Source organism: Paramormyrops kingsleyae, chromosome 24 (assembly GCF_048594095.1).
Source record: "Paramormyrops kingsleyae isolate MSU_618 chromosome 24, PKINGS_0.4, whole genome shotgun sequence".
NCBI lineage: Eukaryota > Metazoa > Chordata > Actinopteri > Osteoglossiformes > Mormyridae > Paramormyrops > Paramormyrops kingsleyae.
In genome coordinates this window covers 9,838,597-9,858,524 of record NC_132820.1, presented here as the reverse complement: position 1 = coordinate 9,858,524, position 19,928 = coordinate 9,838,597, and the positions used below count along the sequence as shown (strand labels likewise).

The 19,928-nt window shown below is 49.2% G+C and overlaps 1 protein-coding gene across 5 annotated transcripts in view; it reads left to right on the top strand.

Moving 5' to 3' along the window:
• dbn1 (drebrin 1) overlaps nucleotides 1–19,928 on the top strand; it is a 40,021-nt gene that overhangs the window by 13,834 nt on the left and 6,259 nt on the right. For 2 of the 5 annotated variants that reach the window (XM_072706366.1, XM_023844972.2), the window contains exons 2-6: nucleotides 16,641–16,696; nucleotides 17,376–17,488; nucleotides 18,463–18,552; nucleotides 19,047–19,070; nucleotides 19,637–19,783. In XM_072706366.1, the coding sequence (XP_072562467.1) occupies nucleotides 16,641–16,696; nucleotides 17,376–17,488; nucleotides 18,463–18,552; nucleotides 19,047–19,070; nucleotides 19,637–19,783 (430 nt within the window). The remainder of the gene's footprint in view (nucleotides 1–16,640; nucleotides 16,697–17,375; nucleotides 17,489–18,462; nucleotides 18,553–19,046; nucleotides 19,071–19,636; nucleotides 19,784–19,928) is intronic. The other 3 variants (XM_072706367.1, XM_072706368.1, XM_072706369.1) reach the window with 3 other exon arrangements.

Here is a 19,928-nt window from a genome sequence, read left to right as displayed (position 1 = left end):
TCCTTCCAGGCTACACTGTAGTGCATATATTTACATAGAACTGACAGGTTAGTCTTGCGGTTCCTGTTCTGCAGGAGCTGTGTCGAGCACTGACACACACTAACACTCACTGACACACATTGACACTCACTGATACTCATTGACACTCACTGATACTCATTGACACACACTGACACTCACTGATACTCATTGACACTCACTGACACACACTGACACTCACTGACACACATTGACACTCACTGATACTCATTGACACTCACTGATACTCATTGACACACACTGACACTCACTGATACTCATTGACACTCACTGACACACACTGACACTCACTGACACACACTGACACTCACTGATACTCATTGACACTCACTGATACTCATTGACACACACTGACACTCACTGATAAACTGGCATTCACTGAAACTCACTGACACACACTGACACTCACTGATACACTGGCATTCACTGACACACACTGACACTCACTGAAACTCACTGACACTCACTGACACACTGGCATTCACTGAAACTCACTGACACTCACTGACACACACTGACACTCACTGATACACTGGCATTCACTGACACACACTGACACTCACTGACACACACTGACACTCACTGATACACTGGCATTCACTGACACACACTGACACTCACTGAAACTCACTGACACTCACTGACACACACTGACACTCACTGAAACTCACTGACACTCACTGACACACTGGCACTCACTGAAACTCACTGACACTCACTGACACACACTGACACTCACTGATACACTGGCATTCACTGACACACACTGACACTCACTGAAACTCACTGACACTCACTGACACACTGACACTTACTGAAACTCACTGACACTCACTGACACACTGGCACTCACTGAAACTCACTGACACTCACTGACACACACTGACACTCACTGATACTCATTGACACTCACTGATACTCATTGACACTCACTGAAACTCAATGACACTCACTGACTTAAGATGAGCAATTTCTTTCCATGCTTCTGTTTAGTACCAAAAACCTTAATTCAGCTCAAGTAATTGATTTTAGCAGAAGGAAAAATATTATTTTCTCAGGAGTGTATACAGGGGTGGAGCCACAGGGGCATCTGAAATCTGATTGGCCCTCAGAAAGCCTGTCACTCACCGATTCAAAACATACCATTGGCTAATGAGAAGGTTTGCACTTCCATATGAATCATGGCTCCTGTTATGCACCCCATCTAAAATAAAAATCGTAGAATTGCCGCTGTATATTCTAATACGCCTGATAAATGACATTGTATTATTTTTGGAGGGAAAAATGACAGCACAGTCCTGACTGAGAGTCACTGGGGTGTATCTGACTAAGGGGTAATTGTTATCTCATCTAAGACACATTAATGCCCAAAGAATTATTGATGTACTGTAATATTTTAGTGCAAAGGCAAGTGACAAGAGCTTCATCCAGTGGTTTCTTCATGACTTTTCTGAATTTTTCACGGTAGTATCAAACGTCACATGCGGAGATGTAATGGTGAAGTTTCAAATTGAGGAGCCATGCTGGAGATGTTAAGTGGCTTGGGAGGGGGGGGGGATTTATGCCGTTCATAAAAGCAGCCCCCCCACACCCATGCAAATAGCATCTTCACATACATATCATCTTGAGGTAAAAATAACCCCCCCTTTCCTTAGCGCTGCTAGAAAATTCCATTATGCCACTTTGGCGTCACGTCTGAAGATTTCCTCCGCTGCTCGGCGTCGCACACAGACCCCGCCTCCTCTTTGATGGTTTGTGATTGGACGCCACCAGCCATCTGTCATGTTGTATGTGGCGGTCGCTATGGCAACATGGCATCTCACATCCTGATAGGTTACTCTCCTATTTCCAAGGACCCACAGTAAACGTTGGAGTAACGTATGAGTCCCCATCCTCCTCCTCCTCTTCCTTGCAGCCGTCAGGGTGGCCTCTCTCATTGCCCCCCCCCCCCCCCCCGTCCACAGGCCTTTGATGGTACTGTCCCAGCCCACTGGTACATGTGGTACCAGCAGTGGGATTATTATTGCCGGGAAGCTGCAGGACCGGCCAGAACCGGCTTGTGTATCCATCGCACAAAGCACAGTAAGGGGGGGGCTGCTTAATCTCCCTCCCCTCCCCCCACCCCCACAGCTTGCCTGAGAATATGCAGAGGGAGTAGGAAGAACCTGTTTGTCCCACACACACACACACACACACAATTACAAACACATACAGACACACACACACACACAATTACAAACACACACACACACACAATTACAAACACATACAGACACACACACACACAATTACAAACACATACAGACACACACACACACAATTACAAACACATACAGACACACACAATTACAAACACATACAGACACACACACACACAATTACAAACACATACAGACACACACACACAATTACAAACACATACAGACACACACACACACACACAATTACAAACACATACAGACACACACACACACAATTACAAACACATACAGACACACACACACACTTACAAACACATACAGACACACACACAATTACAAACACATACAGACACACACACACACAATTACAAACACATACAGACACACACACAATTACAAACACATACAGACACACACACACAATTACAAACACACACACACAATTACAAACACATACAGACACACACACACAATTACAAACACATGCAGACACACACACACACAATTACAAACACATACAGACACACACACACACACAATTACAAACACATACAGACACACACACACACACTTACAAACACATACAAACACACACACACAAAATTACAAACACATACAGACACACACAATTACAAACACATGCAGACACACACACACACTTACAAACACATACAGACACACACACACACAATTACAAACACATACAGACACACACACACACTTACAAACACATACAGACACACACACACACACTTACAAACACATACAGACACACACACACAATTACAAACACACACAGACACACACATACACACACACACATAAACACACACATATACAGACACACACACATACAGACACACATACACACACACACTTACAGACACACACACACGCATACACACACACACACACACATACAGACACACACATACACACACACACACTTACAGACACACATACACACTTACAGACACACATACAGACATACACACACACACACACTTACAGACACACATACACACATACAGACACACTTACAGACACACACACACACATACAGACATACACACACACACACTTACAGACACACATACACACATACAGACACACTTACAGACACACACACACACATACAGACATACACACACACACACTTACAGACACACATACACACATACAGACACACTTACAGACACACACACACACATACAGACATACACACACACACACTTACAGACACACATACACACATACAGACACACATACAGACACACAGATGGCTGAGGACCCTCAGAGAGGGAGGGGCTGACAGGTAACAGAGATTAATATGGCCGTGTTTGATGTGTCTGTTTCTGGGAAGTGTGCTGGCAGGAGCTGGGTGAATCGGCATTAGCATGAGTGCCCTTGTGCTGCGGAGTGAGAGGGGGGGGGGGGGGGGGCGAGACGGCGGTGGGGAGGGGGGGGCTGCTGTGTGATTATCAGAGAGGATAAATCGAGCTAATTCGGAGCAGATGCGAGTCTTCCGGGCAGCGGAGTCCCAGAAACTTCCAGATTTCGGCTGTAAGATGAACTGATTTTCAGACGTTCCTGGTTTCAGCCGGTTTGTTACAAATTTGTAAGGTTATAAATATGCCAGCATTACCCTGCCACTGTTTGCTTATTTGCATGATTACTATTATGAATATTAACAGTAAAATGTATTCCCCATGAGGCATCACCCCCTGCAGTGGTCATTCAAGGATTTTTTTAAGGTGGGGGGGGGCATAAGAGGGAGCATAGTTCTTACATAGGGGCAGACCTTATCATCAGCCAATGATATGTTCTGAATCGATGATTGACAGGGGCACTTTGAGAGCCAATCAGCTTTTACCTGGGGCCAGAGCACCTGTGGTCCCGCCCCTGTATACGCCCCTTATTTCCTGTTTGAAAGCAGCCAATTTGTCTCTGCGGAGCCTCATCACAGACACGTGAGGTTCACCCCGTTGCTATTTCTGCAAGGTCTTCTACAAAAATGCAGCGGTTGCGAGGGAGTAAATAATAATGGATTATAATGTCAGGTCGTGCTGGCGTGTGGAGAAGAGGAGGATAGAGGGATGGGGGAGGGGGTGTCGAATTTTCTGCGGAGGGCCGTTTGCTGACCTCAGCCGTACCTGTGACTCAGAGTCGTCCACCAGTCGGGGATTCGTCGGATGGTGGAAGCTCCCCTTCACCCCACAGAGCGAGCCTTTGTACCCCTGGGGGGGGGAGCTCTATCTGGGTCGCAAGGGGTCCTTTTTAAAAGCTCAGCCACCCACCCCAATCCCGGCAGGACTATGACGTCACAAAGCTGTGTTTTGTGGAGGACTGGGTGGTCAGACGATGACATCACCCCTGTCCCCCCCCCCCAAAGAATGTGGTCCTGACTCGGACCCCAGCACAGAAACACTGAGATTGATATGATGAGATTCCCTGAGGTCCAGTTTGGAGTTCAGACCCCCCCCCCCCCTTACGAACACAGAATTGGGGGTGTCATGCCTGCAGGGAGAGATAACCTTCAATCATTGGCTTCTTAACTTTAGATTTCACGCACCATCAAACGTGCTAAAAGATTACTGCGTGTCGAGCCAAGCCTGGCTTTTTCTGACCACAGACGGTGGTCGCCTTATATCCAGAGTCAGGTGCATTCTGGGATTCGCCTTCAGAAGGTTTTTTAATCGCATTGGCACCGGTATCTGCCGGTGGTCTTAGGGCATGGTACATAAACCCAGTACTATTTCCGTTCTTCCTGTCATTGTGCGAGTGGCATGATGTCACTTCCTGTGCAGTGTGTGTGTGTGTGTGTGTGTGTGTGTTTGTAGTCGTGATGTGAGAGGTGAAGAATGCTCCTGTGGAGAGGAGGGAGAGGTTAGCTCTGCGGCAGGGTGTGAGCCGTCGCTGCCTACCCTCCCCTCCCCCCCCCCACCTCATTGTTTTACGCACCATCTGTCCTGGTCACGGCGGATGCAGGGTGCCGTCATGTCAGCCACGGTATGTTAACGCACGTCGAAGCAGAGAAGCCTGTCCGCACTGGGCCCTGCGGTAAATCGGTGCACGCCTGTGCTCCGTGCAGCTGGTTCTCATCGGTACACTCCCCCCCCCCCCACCCCAAACCCTGCACTCCGGTTTTATTTGGCGTCTGCGCAGAATGCACACTCAACATTTATATAACTCCCCGTTTCACCATCATGACATTGTTTGTATTGTATTACTATTCTACTGTATTATTCGCCTAAATTCACAAATTATCATGCAAGCAACCAGGAGCGACTAGAAGACTTCCCAGATAAAATAGATAGATTTACTGCTTTAGGCCAGAAGGGGGCGCAGTCATGATGGACCTGATGCCCTGCTGTGTACGGACTAAGCTGCACTGTCCTAGCATCCGCCTAAGGGGAAGAAGAGATTGTCAATGCTTGCAGGCATTGTGTTTTGTGCTCATATTTTGGACAGACCTTAGGCCACGCCCCTCAGACACCCCGTGACCTGGGAGTGGGAGGAGCCTAAACCGAAACCCTGCCCCATTGTTAACAGGCCCTGCTTTGGGGTTTGTGTTCCCTGCAAGTGTAAACAGCGCACACCCTGACCCACTTTCCGGTCGGCAGGTGTTTTTCTTTTATATATGTAATATTTTTATCTCCAAAGACCAGCTGACATTATTTACTGCTGCTGGGGATTAATTCAATATAGTCAGCTATATGCTGGAATATGGTGACAGTTTGCTAAACCTTGCACACACACATCCCCCCGCCCCCCCCCCCAGCCCAGGTCTATAGAAAAGGTGACAGCAGAGGGGGAAGCGGTTAAGGAGCTCAGCTTGTCATGTCCCAGGGAGGCGACAGGCATAGTAACACAGGCCATGTTTTAGTACATATAATACATATAGTACTGCTGTGTGGCCATCAATTCCCCCTCCCCCCCTGGCCCCGCGTTGATGTGGTTTCCAAGGGAACCGGTATCCAACGGTTACCCCGCTGCACATCTGGAGATATCTCCGGGAAGCCCTCCGACCCACTTGTGACTGACGAGGACTTTGGTCTCCTGGCAACGGATGAATGCGAGGACGCCAGGGGACACGGTGAGGCGGATCCGTGACGGGCTGCCGTGCCGGACTGACGGAGACGGGGAGTGATTTGCACGCCACGCAGGCTCCTTCGTAAGGCCCGGTGAGGACACGCGACGCACGTGGAAGCTTCGTCTCGGTGCCACGAGCCAGAACACATCACATTCCCAGCTTTACCCCGTGATCCGAGCCCACATCTGACAGGGCCTCCATGCCCACAGCGACGGCGTGTGGTTCTGCCACCGGCCCCCTTCACCTAGTAAACTGGCTCACGCCGCTTTCATTCAGTCCCACTAACAGGCTCAGGAGGACATCCATGCCCTGACTGCGCGGCGGAATAAACGCGGAGCCCATTGGCTGGGCGATTTACTTGGGAAATCGTCGGCATGCGGGAGGCGGTAATCGCTGGCTTTCATGACAGTCCAGAAATACCCTGGGTAGAGTCTGTCTGGCCTAATGTGTGACTGCAGGATTCACTTTTGCATCCCCTCTGCGCTTGTGCCACTTGGAAATTTCTGGATGATGCTTACAAAGGATGGCATTTCAGGTTGACGTACAATTGATCAATCAATTTTAGTTTTTTTTTTGGTGGGGGTGGGGCAAGACTAGGAGATAACACAAGGGGGCATCTGTCTGTGGAGATCCTGGCTTCCATGTGAGCGGAGGTGGGGTGGAGGGGGGGTCATGTGATGTCTGTGATGGCTGGGGATAGCATGGGGAGCTTTGTGACAGTGTAACTTGGAAGCTTGTTGAGAAGCAGTGACCCCCCCTCCCCCACGCACCTTTTCCTGGGTCACAGATGTCCTGACATCTGCTACCCTGGGGGTCACTTCAACCTTCAGTCCGGAGGGGGGCGGGGTCACCTGTTCGCCCTAATGAGGACCCCAGTGACCCCCCTCATTTTTAACCCTTTACGTTAGTATAATGTAGCCGTGCGGATTAAGAACTGAATTTGTGGTCATAAGGTTGTAGGTTCCGATCCCTGGATGGACCCGGCTGTTGTAGCCTTGGCCGGTCAGGTAACATAAAGTATATAATCATCAGTGTCCAGTTGCATAAATGAAGACTGAAATAATAATAATTTTGGGCTGCATGATGTGGTGGCGGTGGGGAGGAAATGCGATTCCTGGGTGGGGAACAGCTGTACTGTAGGACAGACCGTCTGATCTAGACTGCAGGGGACAACGTCCGGCTGGACAGAGGCGGACAAGGAAGGGACACAGGGTCATTGAGGAGCCTGGCCAGCTTCCGGGAGCCGGGATTCCAGAGTAAACCCCCCCCCCCCCCACTATTCTGGCCCGCCGTATCGACAGGGTGGGCTCTGACCCTCAACTGTTCTCAGTGATAAATTACCAGCTGACCCCCCCCCACATCTCCCTAGGGCTTTTTCCTTGCCTTTTGTCTGCCCCCCCCCCCCCACCCCTTGTATCCCAACCCACTTCCGACACCTTAAAACATTTGCCAGCTTTTGGACTGGGCAGGACGCGCTCACACTGGGCACGCATTGTGTGTGTGGCAGCACACACCTCCCCCCCCCATCCGCCCCCCCAGACACACTGAAAAACATTCCCTATTGGTGACAAAGGGGTAAGTGTTGAGGGACCTCCTCCCTACATAGGACACCCCCCCCCCCGCCCCTTTCTCTATGGGGAGGGTCAAGAATGCTACTGAGTCTCAGGGACACATATGGTGCGTTCGTTTTTCTCTCGGAACTCGGAAATTCCGAGTTGAGTGACATCACGTCCGACAATCTCCCGTTCGAGCTACCCACATCTCGGAACAAACATGGCTGCCTCCATGAACACGTTGCTGTGTGTTGTTGCTTTATATTTTAGCAGATTTGGAGTTTTCCAAATGAAGAAAATGGAGAAATTTAGATTTTTCCGAGAGACAAACAAGAAACACGAACTAGTCAAACCACATTAAAAGCTTTATAAAATATTTTAGTACATTCATAGCGATATTCTTTTTTCGAACAGTAAATAAACTACAAACAAACCAAGTCGCCATGTTGAAATTACGTCACAAGGGCAACTCGGGCAACAAAATCTTATCCGACTTCAACGTCATAAAAGGGGCGTGTTTCCGACGGGAAGTGATGTTTTTCGTGACGTATCGTGACGTTTTCATCCGAGTTCCGACTTGGAGAGAAATAATCGAACGCACCAATAGTGACAGCGACCTGCCTCAAGGGGGGTGCCACTGAGATGGACCCCCATCCAGAGTGACCTGGTTTGCCCCTGGGGGGGTATTCGCCTCATTCCCATTGTTATATAGAGGACAGTAACTCTGCTGTTAGCCTCTGTAAGAGATTAACCAGCATGATGAACTGGAGGATTATGGACTGGACCTATTTGTGTGTGTAGTGTATCTTCTGGACGGACCTATATTAGGAACTGGACTGACTGGTCCCTGAAGGGTATGCCCCTCCCTCCAGCCCCTCCCACATAGAAATCTGCTCCGGGTCACTGTGGGCGTAGACATAGAATGGGTGTTGGGGGATGGACCCGCTCACACCATGAGGGTGGGGCTGAAGCAGAAGTGCCCCCGCCCTTGAAATTCAGCCCCACCCCTCATTTTACACATCCAGAACCAGCACAGATGGGCGGGAGGAACGGGGAGAGATAAACAGAATATTCCAGATTGTAATGGTTGGGTCACGCTGACCTGACCTTCCCGTTACCCATAAGCCATTGCTGTCTGGCTCACGCTGAGTGAGTGATCCACTTCATTTTCTCCCCGCTGGACAGAACCTCGCTCTGGACCAGGACAGTTGTTGTCCTCTGGTGTTTGCATTTAGCTTTTAAGCTGATAGAATTAGATTTTTAAAAAGTGGACAGTGTACTATAAACAGCACTACCCGAACCAAAATGGTGAATCCATAATGTTTCCCCTCGGGGGGGGGGTAAGAGGGCCAGACGGAAGCTTATGGGTTGTTTAACCAGGACAATAGAGCTGAGATGTTCATTCGAGCGAGTTGGGGGGGGGGGGGGGGGGCTTGACTTGGGAGGGCTGGGTGGTGCAGCCATTTTGTTGACCTGGTTCTGTACATTTTCAGACCTCAGGCTGCTGTTCCTCCCGTGTCCAAAGAGGGACAGGCCTGCCAGTTCTCTCCCATCCAGGCGCCACTCTTTGTTCTGTGTCCCTGACTGGAACGGTAGCAATTTCTGGGCCCACGGCAGGATGATGGGACGGCATCGTGGACAGAGACAGCAGATTCCGGTCACGGCACCGTCCTGGACAGCTGCAGCTTGGATTTTAATTAAGAGAGCAAATTAACACCATTCAAAATGACAAAGAGAGCTTCATGTTTTAAATTGTCATTTTATCTGCGATTTGTGCACAATGAATGTGTGAAAAACAACAGATATTCGTGAGAATCTAGCATTTCTTTTTGCCCTCATTAGACTCATGCCTTCTGTTAAATTTTATATTAGGGAAGGGATTTTCCAAACCTCTCCAAAATTGAAAAAGAGCTGTGGTTTTCATTTTTCTATTCTGCTGGGAAGCAGATGGATGCATACCATATATAGCCATTCTCCCTCACACTTCTTTGTGAAGGAAAAATCCGGAAAAACACTCAGCTGCTGCAGCACCCTGCAGCTGTCCCGTTTCCCCACTCGATGCTTTTCAAACCCACTCCAGAACCTGACATCAAGAACCCCCCCCCCCTCCAGTTGGGGGACTGTGGTTTCCGTGGTGATGGCAGGGATGCTCCAGGTTGCCACAGAGACACAGCTCCGGGAAGGGGGTTTGGATTCTCCCGCACCGAGGAAATTGTGTGGGGCCGAGGGGGTGGGGTGGTGGGGTTGAGGGAGGCAGAACTGAAGGAAAGGGGGGGGGGGTGGTCTCCCCCCTGTCCCCATGGCAGATGTCTGTTTTTTCTGCAGTTCTGTTTCACCTTTCATCCTGTATCGGAAGTCCGATCCAGTCATGAATAAGTCCGGATCCCTGGAACAAGCCTCAATTTGTTTAATGGAGGTTCCGGGCGTTAGTTTGTGCGGGAATCCTGCTTTTTATCCTGGTGCCCCCTCACAGCGGGCACACGAAACGCCATCTAGCATGTGCCACGTCCCCTCCCACTCTGGTGCCACGTGTGCATGATCTAAACGTAGCCTGTTTTGGGCAGGACGGGCGGATGGGTCTGACGGTTTAGCGTTTTCGGCGGCTCGGTCGGTTCCCTGCTCCCGGCGTGTGCTGTCTGCCTCATTGATCATCTCTCTGCCTGCCATGACGCAAAAAGCCGTGAATAATTCAAATTACAGGATTGGCGCCTTTAAGAGAGAGAGAGAGAGAGAGAGAGAGAGAGAGATATGGAGAGAGTGAGAGAAAGGCTGGCGCGGCGATTTGTAAATGTGGGTTTCTGTGCAAATGGGTCGGAGTGCGCAGCACAATAACAGTCCCAGCTCTGCCTTTTCATCTGGCCGCCACGTGAGCGGGCAGCTGGTCAGGGTGCTGGCAGTTCGGATTTTGCAAGCCCATTCGGTGTGAAATGGCCGTGTCACATGACAGGGTATGGACGTTTCGGGGGGGGGGACCGATGTATACCCGTGCCTCTGCTCTCTTGCATGCAGGAGGTGTAAGGAGCTATTGATTGGGGGGTGCAAATGCGAATCAAGTCTAATCCAGTAGGACTAGATAGATACGGTCCTGCTGGGGGTGGCTGGGGGGAGCAGAAGGCAGGATGTTGATGGGAGAATTTTCGGCGAGCAGCATTGACGGATTTGTTAAGTCTATGCTGTGTTTCTATCAGATGAGTGAACCTGTTTATGGGATTTTTGTCTCCTTCGCCTACCACAGAATACCAGTTGAGGTCATCTCTGTCATTTCGACTTATTCCAGGATGAAAAGGGGGTAAATTCCCAATAGGCCCACTTGACGTTTTCCCATCAAATGACATTCATCCATTTGAACCAGCATGAATGCTGATTGATGGGTGCTTGTTTAACCAATATACCGTGTTCTGTATGACTGAGCACATCAATTCGGCCTGAGAGGTAAAAGTTTATCACCCTATTCATCTGGCTGTCTCCCCGATCTGTCCATCCAGGGAGCACCTCCTTTGTTTCTAATGAGAAGTCTTGAGTTATCACCTGCTGGGCAAAATTTATTACTCTCCTAGCCACCACACCCAACGCCCCTATAAGAGCAGATGGTTTGTGATGCGCAAGCCTTTGTCTCCCTGATGGGGGTGTTGGTAGCTGGGCATTTTGTGGGTTGCAGGAAAAATTGTGAAGAGCCCCTGTGGGTTTATGTCTGTCTGCTGCTGCTTGTGAGCTGCTTACGTGACAGGAAGAGAACTGGAGGACAAGAATCGAAAAGGTGCCCCCACCAACCTGGGGTTAGGGGGAAGAAGACTCTTGAAGCATATATTGTTGTGGAGACCGGCAGCTGTTTCCTGCAGGCGGCCTCCGCACTGAGCTTTGAGTTCCTGTTTCAAGGCTGCGCAAGCCTTTCAGCTATTTCCTTCCTCATCCGTCTTTACTTCTGCCTAACTGCTTGAAAAATAATCCTCGGGTTTTGTTTTGTGGCTCAAAGTGTGAGTATGTAGTGGGTGCATCTTCAGACTGCCATTAAACCTCCACTTAGTCCAGTGGTCTGCACTCACCAGAGGTCTAAGGTGATAAAGACTGAGGTTCCTTGTTTGCACAAGTAAGGGTCGTGAGGTAGAGACTGTGCATGATCCAGCTAGCACTTTGCACGAGCGGTTTTAATTAGATGCCTTGCTCCTGGGGGGGCTCATTACGGCTCCGCCCCTCATCCCAAGTTACCTACTGGCTTATGAAACACACCTGTGTGGCGCCCAGATGGCTGTGTTTATTGATACACGATACGTGAACTGATGACTCTCTGAATCGCGCTCTCCTTTAAAGCATGGCGGCTATGGCCCAGAATAAAGTCAGGAGTAATTAAAAATAAGGTGATCCCACCCCCCCACAGTGGCCCGGCGGTCAAAGCGAGATGCATGTTACAGGGCGGACCCCAAGGGGTGGAAAATTAATTCCGAGGCACCGCAAGGGTTTAGTCCCACTGCTACTGGATTAATTGGTTTCTGTTTTCGTCTCGTTTGCATGTACGCACAGTGCCACCCCCCCACCTCCCACACTGCCACTCCCATTCTTATTGATTATCCATCCTCCTTCATTAATATCTGATGACTGGATTTCTGTCCTGTTAATCTATGCTTGCACCACTCTGTGGCAGAGATGTCCAGAGCAAGGACACTGATGTGGGTTCTGTCAGGTGTGCGAGGTGGCCAGGCTCATCGTCATCTGACAAGTCGCTCTACAGTGCCACCTAGTGTCAGGTGTGCGAGGTGGCCAGGCTCATCGTCATCTGACAAGTCGCTCTACAGTGCCACCTAGTGTCAGGTGTGCGAGGTGGCCAGGCTCATCGTCATCTGACAAGTCGCTCTACAGTGCCACCTAGTGTCAGGTGTGCGAGGTGGCCAGGCTCATCGTCATCTGACAAGTCGCTCTACAGTGCCACCTAGTGTCAGGTGTGCGAGGTGGCCAGGCTCATCGTCATCTGACAAGTCGCTCTACAGTGCCACCTAGTGTCAGGTGTGCAGCAATAGTAAGCAAAGCTCTCCTCTGTGGGATGCTACTTCCTGCACAGTGATGTCACTCTCCGAGTTCTGAGAACCTTTTATTTCCCTTAACGAAGAAACACCAGCCCTTCTCTAATTTAATTTCAGTTCCTTTCTGTTTTTAACACTGAAACAGTCAACGTCATGAGTGGATTTCAGTCTTGCTGTGGCTCTAAAAAAGCTTGTGGTTTTCCACTCGTAGCCATCGGCTTAGCCGACGCTTGTTAAGATACATCGCTCAGTAAGACCGAGGACAGTGATTCGCTGATCCCTGCTAATTCAGCAGGGTACAGGAGCCCTATTTAAACACTTGCTCGGGCTGTCGCCGGCTGCCTGCTTCTGGATGGGCGGGGTAGGCAGAGTCACCCTGAACTTGCAAACACGCCTCATGCAGAGGAAACAGCCAATGAAACTCTGAAGCAGCCTGGAAATGCTGCTGTCATTGATATCTATGAGTGCCTTTCTGCACTGATGCTGAGATGCAGAGAGTGAGGAATCTGGGAGGAGTCCAGGACACAGCCTCCTTCGCAGACAAAGAGAGGGGAAAGCGTGTGTCCAAATTCATCTCTCTTTTACTGCACAGCTAATGCCTCTGTGTTTGGTTTTTACTATGGGATCTTTTAAGGTGACGCCTGTTAAACGTATTAATTGCTGTGGTCTCTGGGGGGGGGGGGGGGGGGGGGTGTGTGGGATGGGTGTGGGGGGGGAGGGGTTAAAAGTCTTCTGGAAATGTCTTGGAGCCGAGACCAGTACCTAATGTAAGTGACAATGTGTTTTGCGTTGGGTCCTGATGCATCATTAATGATTAGCCCATTGCTGCCAGCTTGATTGTTTTATGTTTGTCTTCTGCATGCTCCCCCCCCCCCCTTAGTCCCTGCCCCCACTACTATTCATATCGATTATGTTTTCCTCCCCCTTTCCATTAAAAACATGAAGAAGGGTCATTGGGTCCAATCGTCCTACACAGTGTTCAATTTTCCTCCCATGGGCCCGCCCAGTTACGTCATTTGTTTATCTGGTGTGCTGCTATTGGTCAGACTGCTCCTCATCTCAACCTCACACTTGATTGTTGGGGGGGGGGACCAATCAGTGCTGTGGTTAAGATGCTTTTACCCTATTGTTTCTGTCGTCTAAGACACCAGAGGGGTCTCTACTCGCAATTCTTGGTGGTCCCCCCCCCCCCCCCCCCAAGTTGTATAGGACGTTTCTAGGTCACAGGAGCCTTTATGAATAATGAAACAAGCAGCTTGAAAAAGAAATTATTTATAGTGCATGGGGAAGTGAGTGAGGTGCACTCTTTCTCTGTCGCTCTTCTTTTTCGTCTCTCCCCCTCTCTGTTGCTGTTTTCCATGTAGCAGGACAGTGAGGTTGGGGACCCGAGTTGGGTAGTGGGATGGGTCATTGTTGGGAATTGAGTGAGGCCCTCACTGGGGGGGGGGGGGGGCATGCCTGGCCATTGAGTCACCATCATTGGGCAGGGTTAGCTACTCTGGCACTCGGGGGGGTGAGGGGCAGTGGCCTGTTGAGTAGAGAGAAGCCATTGAGTAGAGAGAAGTTCTCTGTGTGAGAGGCTTGCAAAAAGAATGAGGGACGGACATTTACCGGGCACTGCCTCAGTGTTCAGCAGGCTTCGAAAGGAAGCTGTGGGTTTTTCGGGGTGTCCGCTCACTCCAGCGTGTGTTTGGGTCTGGAGGGGATTGAACTGATCGATGTGGATGTTATTTCTGAGGCCGGCCTGCGACTGGCTGCCCAGAGGAAGTAACACAAAGAAACATGTGAGGGGTTAAGGCTCGAAAGGAAACTCGAGAGAAATCAAAGGTCAAGAAACAAGAAAACCACATTTAGCCAGCTGAGCTCGCCAGCAGCAAAGGGCACGGTATCCCATATTTACCCAGAATGCTTGGCGAGCATATAGCCACTACATGAGGGACAGGAAGCTGGCACAGCTGAAGAGCTTGATATGTGTGCGATGGGCACAGTGTTAAACCGCGATCCAGAAACACATTTGTGCAGGTTTAATAATTTATCAAGAAAAAGCACGGTGATCAGTCTACAGCAAGATCTCAAAGTAAGGAAGGTTGCTGTGCTGCCCAAGGCAATTGGGCCAGTCTTGTTAGTGTCCATCTGTTTAAGGATGTTTCAGTATGCTGACGCTACTCGTTAACGGTGCTAACAAGCTCGGAGTGGCTCCCCTCTCCTCTCACACCTCTCCCAAAAATATACTGACTATTCTTGTTTTTTTCCCCTGATTTCTTCGCAAGCACCCGTTACAGTACAACATGACGACCCTCCATGGGAGGTTAGCATTAGCATGCACTTGCTTGACAGTTTACGGGTTTCCGAAAACACCGTGGGAGAACTCAGTGGGGAAACCTGTCCACGGGGGCCCTGACAGCATGGCGAAGCCCTCCTTTGACCTGGTCCATTCCTCTGGTGAAGCAGAACTCTAGTGAAGCAGAACTCGTCTCTTTCTCATTATTAGCCTGTCATCTGTAAACAACAGCCCTTCTAAAAAAAACCTGCTGTCCTTGTCCTCTTGGCCCCTAGACCATCACTGGCTCAGCTCGACTCTGTTTTTAGTGTGGTGCTTCAGACCTAATGGCTGATTTAATATTGCTCCCCCCCAGCCTTCCTTGCTCACCACCCACATCATCGAAATCGCGCCTTTATTCCTGTCCGATAATAATTATGACGCAAGGCAGTGGTGACTCTGCATCCTTCATGTACCTCATTACTACCCCCCCCCCCCAAACCCTCCTCCCCAACTCTCTCACATCGCGTCCTCTCCCTCCCCAAGGACAACAGCAGAATAGACCTGAGTCTCCGGGACGACGGCAGTGCCGTTCCCATTGGCCTGACCAGTTGCTTTATGGTTGCCTTCTACCATGTATTTTTGTCAGCTGCCCCAATGTTTAATTAAACATGTACCCCCATTGGCTGGCTCATGGTTCAGATGGAGGGAACCTTTTTGCTCTGACAAACGGGAACGGCCGTTGCTGGCAAGCGGGGCCCTCTGCATTTTTGGCACTCTAGGTTTCACCCGCTGTGTTTGCATGCAACAAAAGCTGCAAGGACCCTCTGTTGGTTCTGGAAACAAATGGGTTGTCTTGGTGCTCCCGCGGTATACGTAACAAGTTAAACGTGGAGGTTAAAGGTCGCCCCTTTCTTTGCTTGAGGGTACAATGGTGCAGATTGTCTTGCCAGAGGTTCCCGGGTCCTCAGTAGATGATGATGTCATTCTAGTACAGACGACCTTGGGGGTCCTTGGCTCTCTGCTGGTGATGTCATTTTCTGCCTGCATTCCTCCAGAAGGTCCTGGTTGACTGGTAACACGATCTCAATTGGTACCATTTTTCGGTCCCCGTCTTAGTTGCTCTGTGAGATGCACAATGTACCCAAGCCTGACTTATCTTTGAAGGAAGCTTCAGACCCGCATTAGAAAGACATTCCCAGTTTGCCTGAAGCTGGGGAGTTGTCAAAGCCAATGCAGTAGCTGCTCTTGCTTGGTGTACATAAATAAACTGCATTTCCCCTCCTCAGTACTAATGACCTTCTGCAGAACGTCGCTTATGATTGTGCTCAGGTTAAGGTGAAAGTAACTTGCAGTGACATATGCCCTTTCCCTCATTTTTTTGGTCTGCCGAGTGGAACAGGAATCCAATTTGAAAGTAAACATGTGGTTTAACCTCCTGGGCTGCCGCTGCTCACAGCAATTCTCCTCTTTTTGCAGGGCTGTGTACACGTATGAGAATGATGGCAACAACTTGGCATTGGCGTCATCAGGAGGTAGGTGGACTCTTTGCCATTTATCAGAGAGTGTACTAGAGATCTACCGGAGAGTCTACTAGAGATCTGCCAGAGTTTTCCTGAAATCTGCCAGGCAGTCTACTGGAGATCTGCCAGAGAATTTACATGAGATCTACTGGAGAGCCTACCAGAGAGTCTACAGAAGATCTACTTAGAATTTACTGGAGACCAGTGGTGGAAATTTCAGGTCCAGAATGTAAAAATGCAGACTAACATTCTGTTTCAACTAGCCAGTACAGTATGAAGAGTCACATTCAGAGAGTACTCAATGGATTGGTTGAAACAAAATCTTGGTCTGGATTTTTAAATTTCTGGACCTGAAATTTCCACCTCTGCCGGAGAGTTCATGCTGCTGTGGGTTCTCCTAGATGGCACTCTACCATGGGTCTATCACTCCTCTGTGTTTCCTGCACACAGACGCTCCCACCCCAGATCATGAAAAGTCTTACCTGGTATTTCCAGAATTCAGTTCTGCTTAATTTCAAAAGGGTTTAGATAATCCATAGAGGAGCCATTATAGTTGGTGGCGACAAGGTTGACTGCATGTGAAATATTTTATTGTACCATATCATATATCATATATACAACATATACGTATTGTCACCATGGTGACCTTTTGTGAATCGTCTCACCCATGGTGCACCTTTTCCTCCCTTAGAGGGCGGGCTGCTAGAGGTCTCTGGGAAATTTGACAGCTCCCTTGTCATGTATGGCTTCTGCAGCCTCAAGGATCCTGCAGCTTCTCTGCCACGCTACATCCTCATCAACTGGGTGAGTGAGCAGGCCAGGACGCATGTCCCGTCAATCCAGGCCAATCTCATAGGCCAAACTGATGTGCATGAGAGACTCCGCCTCCTCTCCATGTGACGTGTCCAGAGAGGTAGCCTGCCGGCAGATCCCTTTCACCTGGGTCGGACAGTTTTCAGTGCTCTATCCTCGGGTGCTAATTAGCAGCCTGTTCTCAGGAGGACATCACTCGTCATGGTTACAGACATGAGTAATAGCTCCAAACCATAAACGGGCACAGATGCGTGATCTGAAAACATTAAAAATACGCTATTATTAAATCTGTTATTATCTGGAGAGGATTATTATGTTGTTCTTGTCCTTTATCCATGAAATCAGGCTTTATTTCTTGGTCCAGTTCCTGAATTCGACCCGGTTTCTGACTGAGTCCCTATTACATTTCGCCCGTTGTGGAAAGTACACAAATTAGCTCTCCTACAACCCAGGGTTAAATTCCAGACAAGGATTGTGATTTCACTGTTGTCAGCGTTTCATCAATTAATATTCATTAATGTTATTCATTTGTGGGGGGGGACAAAGGACCTATGTGCTATGATTTTTAACCAGCCAAATGTTACCGTCGTTGGCAGTTGGAACTAATGGAAACACAGGGCTGACATGCACTAATCCAGGCTTATATAATGGAAAATTGCTAAAAGCTTGGTGTTCCTATTTTGAATATGTAATTATATAAGCTATTCTCATCGTCTGCCTGTGAATCCCCACAAACAAGCACCGGTGGGAAGCGCAGTGGTACAAACGCAACTCGCAACCAGACTAGAGGTTGATACTTTAAATGTGATGCGTATACAAAATGTGTTTTTTTTTTTTACGCCACTTTCCTAAAAAACAACTTGGTTTGCACAGTGATAGGTCACGAAGTGATCATGTGATATAACTGAGGAATAACAGCCAATCCAAACCCGGCGTTTTTTTAATGCGTGTGTCCCCATTGGCAGGTTGGTGAAGATGTCCCGGATGCCAGGAAGTGTGCGTGTGCTAGCCATGTAGCCACCATCGCTGAGTTTTTCCAGGTCAGTCCTTCCAAGGTGAACCTCCCCGCCGGCCTTCTTCTCTGCCTCTGATTCTTGTTTTACCGCTTCGCCCCTGACTGAGGTATCTGAGCCCCCCTTTGGTGTTTAAATAAGATCATGTATTGCTTACGGGTATGTTTTGGCTTGTCCAAGGTGACTACATTAATGACTCTTGTGACATGTTGGGAAACAAGATGATGGAGATGCAGCTGAGGACTCCATGTGGTGTGAAGTCTTCTGTATCTCCCCCCCCCCATCCCCCCCTCTAGGGAAAGGCATAATCCTGGATTATAATGCTGTAGGAGGCTGTCGTTGTATTAATCTTTGTCACTGCAGAGTGTTGCAATCCAGTATTAGGTTTTATAGGACATGTGTGTCTGGCCCCCTGAGCTGTACTGAGACCACCACCCACCTGAAACAGGTGGCGTTACCCAGCCTTTTGTCATGCGATCGCTTACTTGCTGCCTGTCTCCTTTCCCTGCCGTTTGGTTAACCACATGGTTGTATAGGATGTTGGCAGAGGAACCTCCATGGTGAGTCAGACCGTGACTCCGACTGTGTATGGTGTATTGTTCTTTCCGGAGGGACTCACACTGTGACAGACACTCTCAGGCCGAACGGACACCATCCTGTCAAATTAAAGCAAATTAATGCCAAACGTTTCTCATCGCGCTGGTATTTAAAGCTGCGTTGATAGTGCACATTTCGAAACATGCATGCAAGTTACTGTTTTAGTGCCGCTGCTAGACCTAGACCACTTATCTTATTGTTTCAGGCTGTTTTTTTAAGTGGGAAAGTCATGGGAGGAGATGCTAGATTTTAGCATTAGCGTCAGACTGGGTGGGAGTCATTGTGCGGAGTGTGGTTTAGGTTATGTTGTGATGCTGCTGTGATTTCTTGCACGGGTGGGCCTTTGTGGGTGATGTGGTTAGCCCCTCCCACTTCACCAAGCTATTTTTTTCATCTCATTTCATTGTTGATGCAAATAACACCCGATGACACGAAAAAGTCTTGTGAGAAAAAAATGACCGTCTTGTGGTTTTCTTCATGGCCCCAACTCATATTTCATGTGTGACTTACCACCTCCCTCTCCCCGTAGGGGGTCAACGTCATCATCAACGCCAGTAGCGTGGACGACATCGACCCCTCTGCCATCGGACAAAAGCTGACCAACGGCACGACCCACGTGGCGAGTCCGGTGCTCAGTCGGCTACGGGTGAAAGACGAGGAGCAGCCCGAGAACGTGGTACGTGGTCTGCGGGCGTCCTGACCGGGATGTGCTCCCGTTCGGCCTGGTTGAGTATCCATAATGCAGTTAATGGGGGCTGTTTCCACTGCTTCTTCTGGGACGTGATCCTGCGAACATGTGGATCCTGGTGATCACAGCCTAC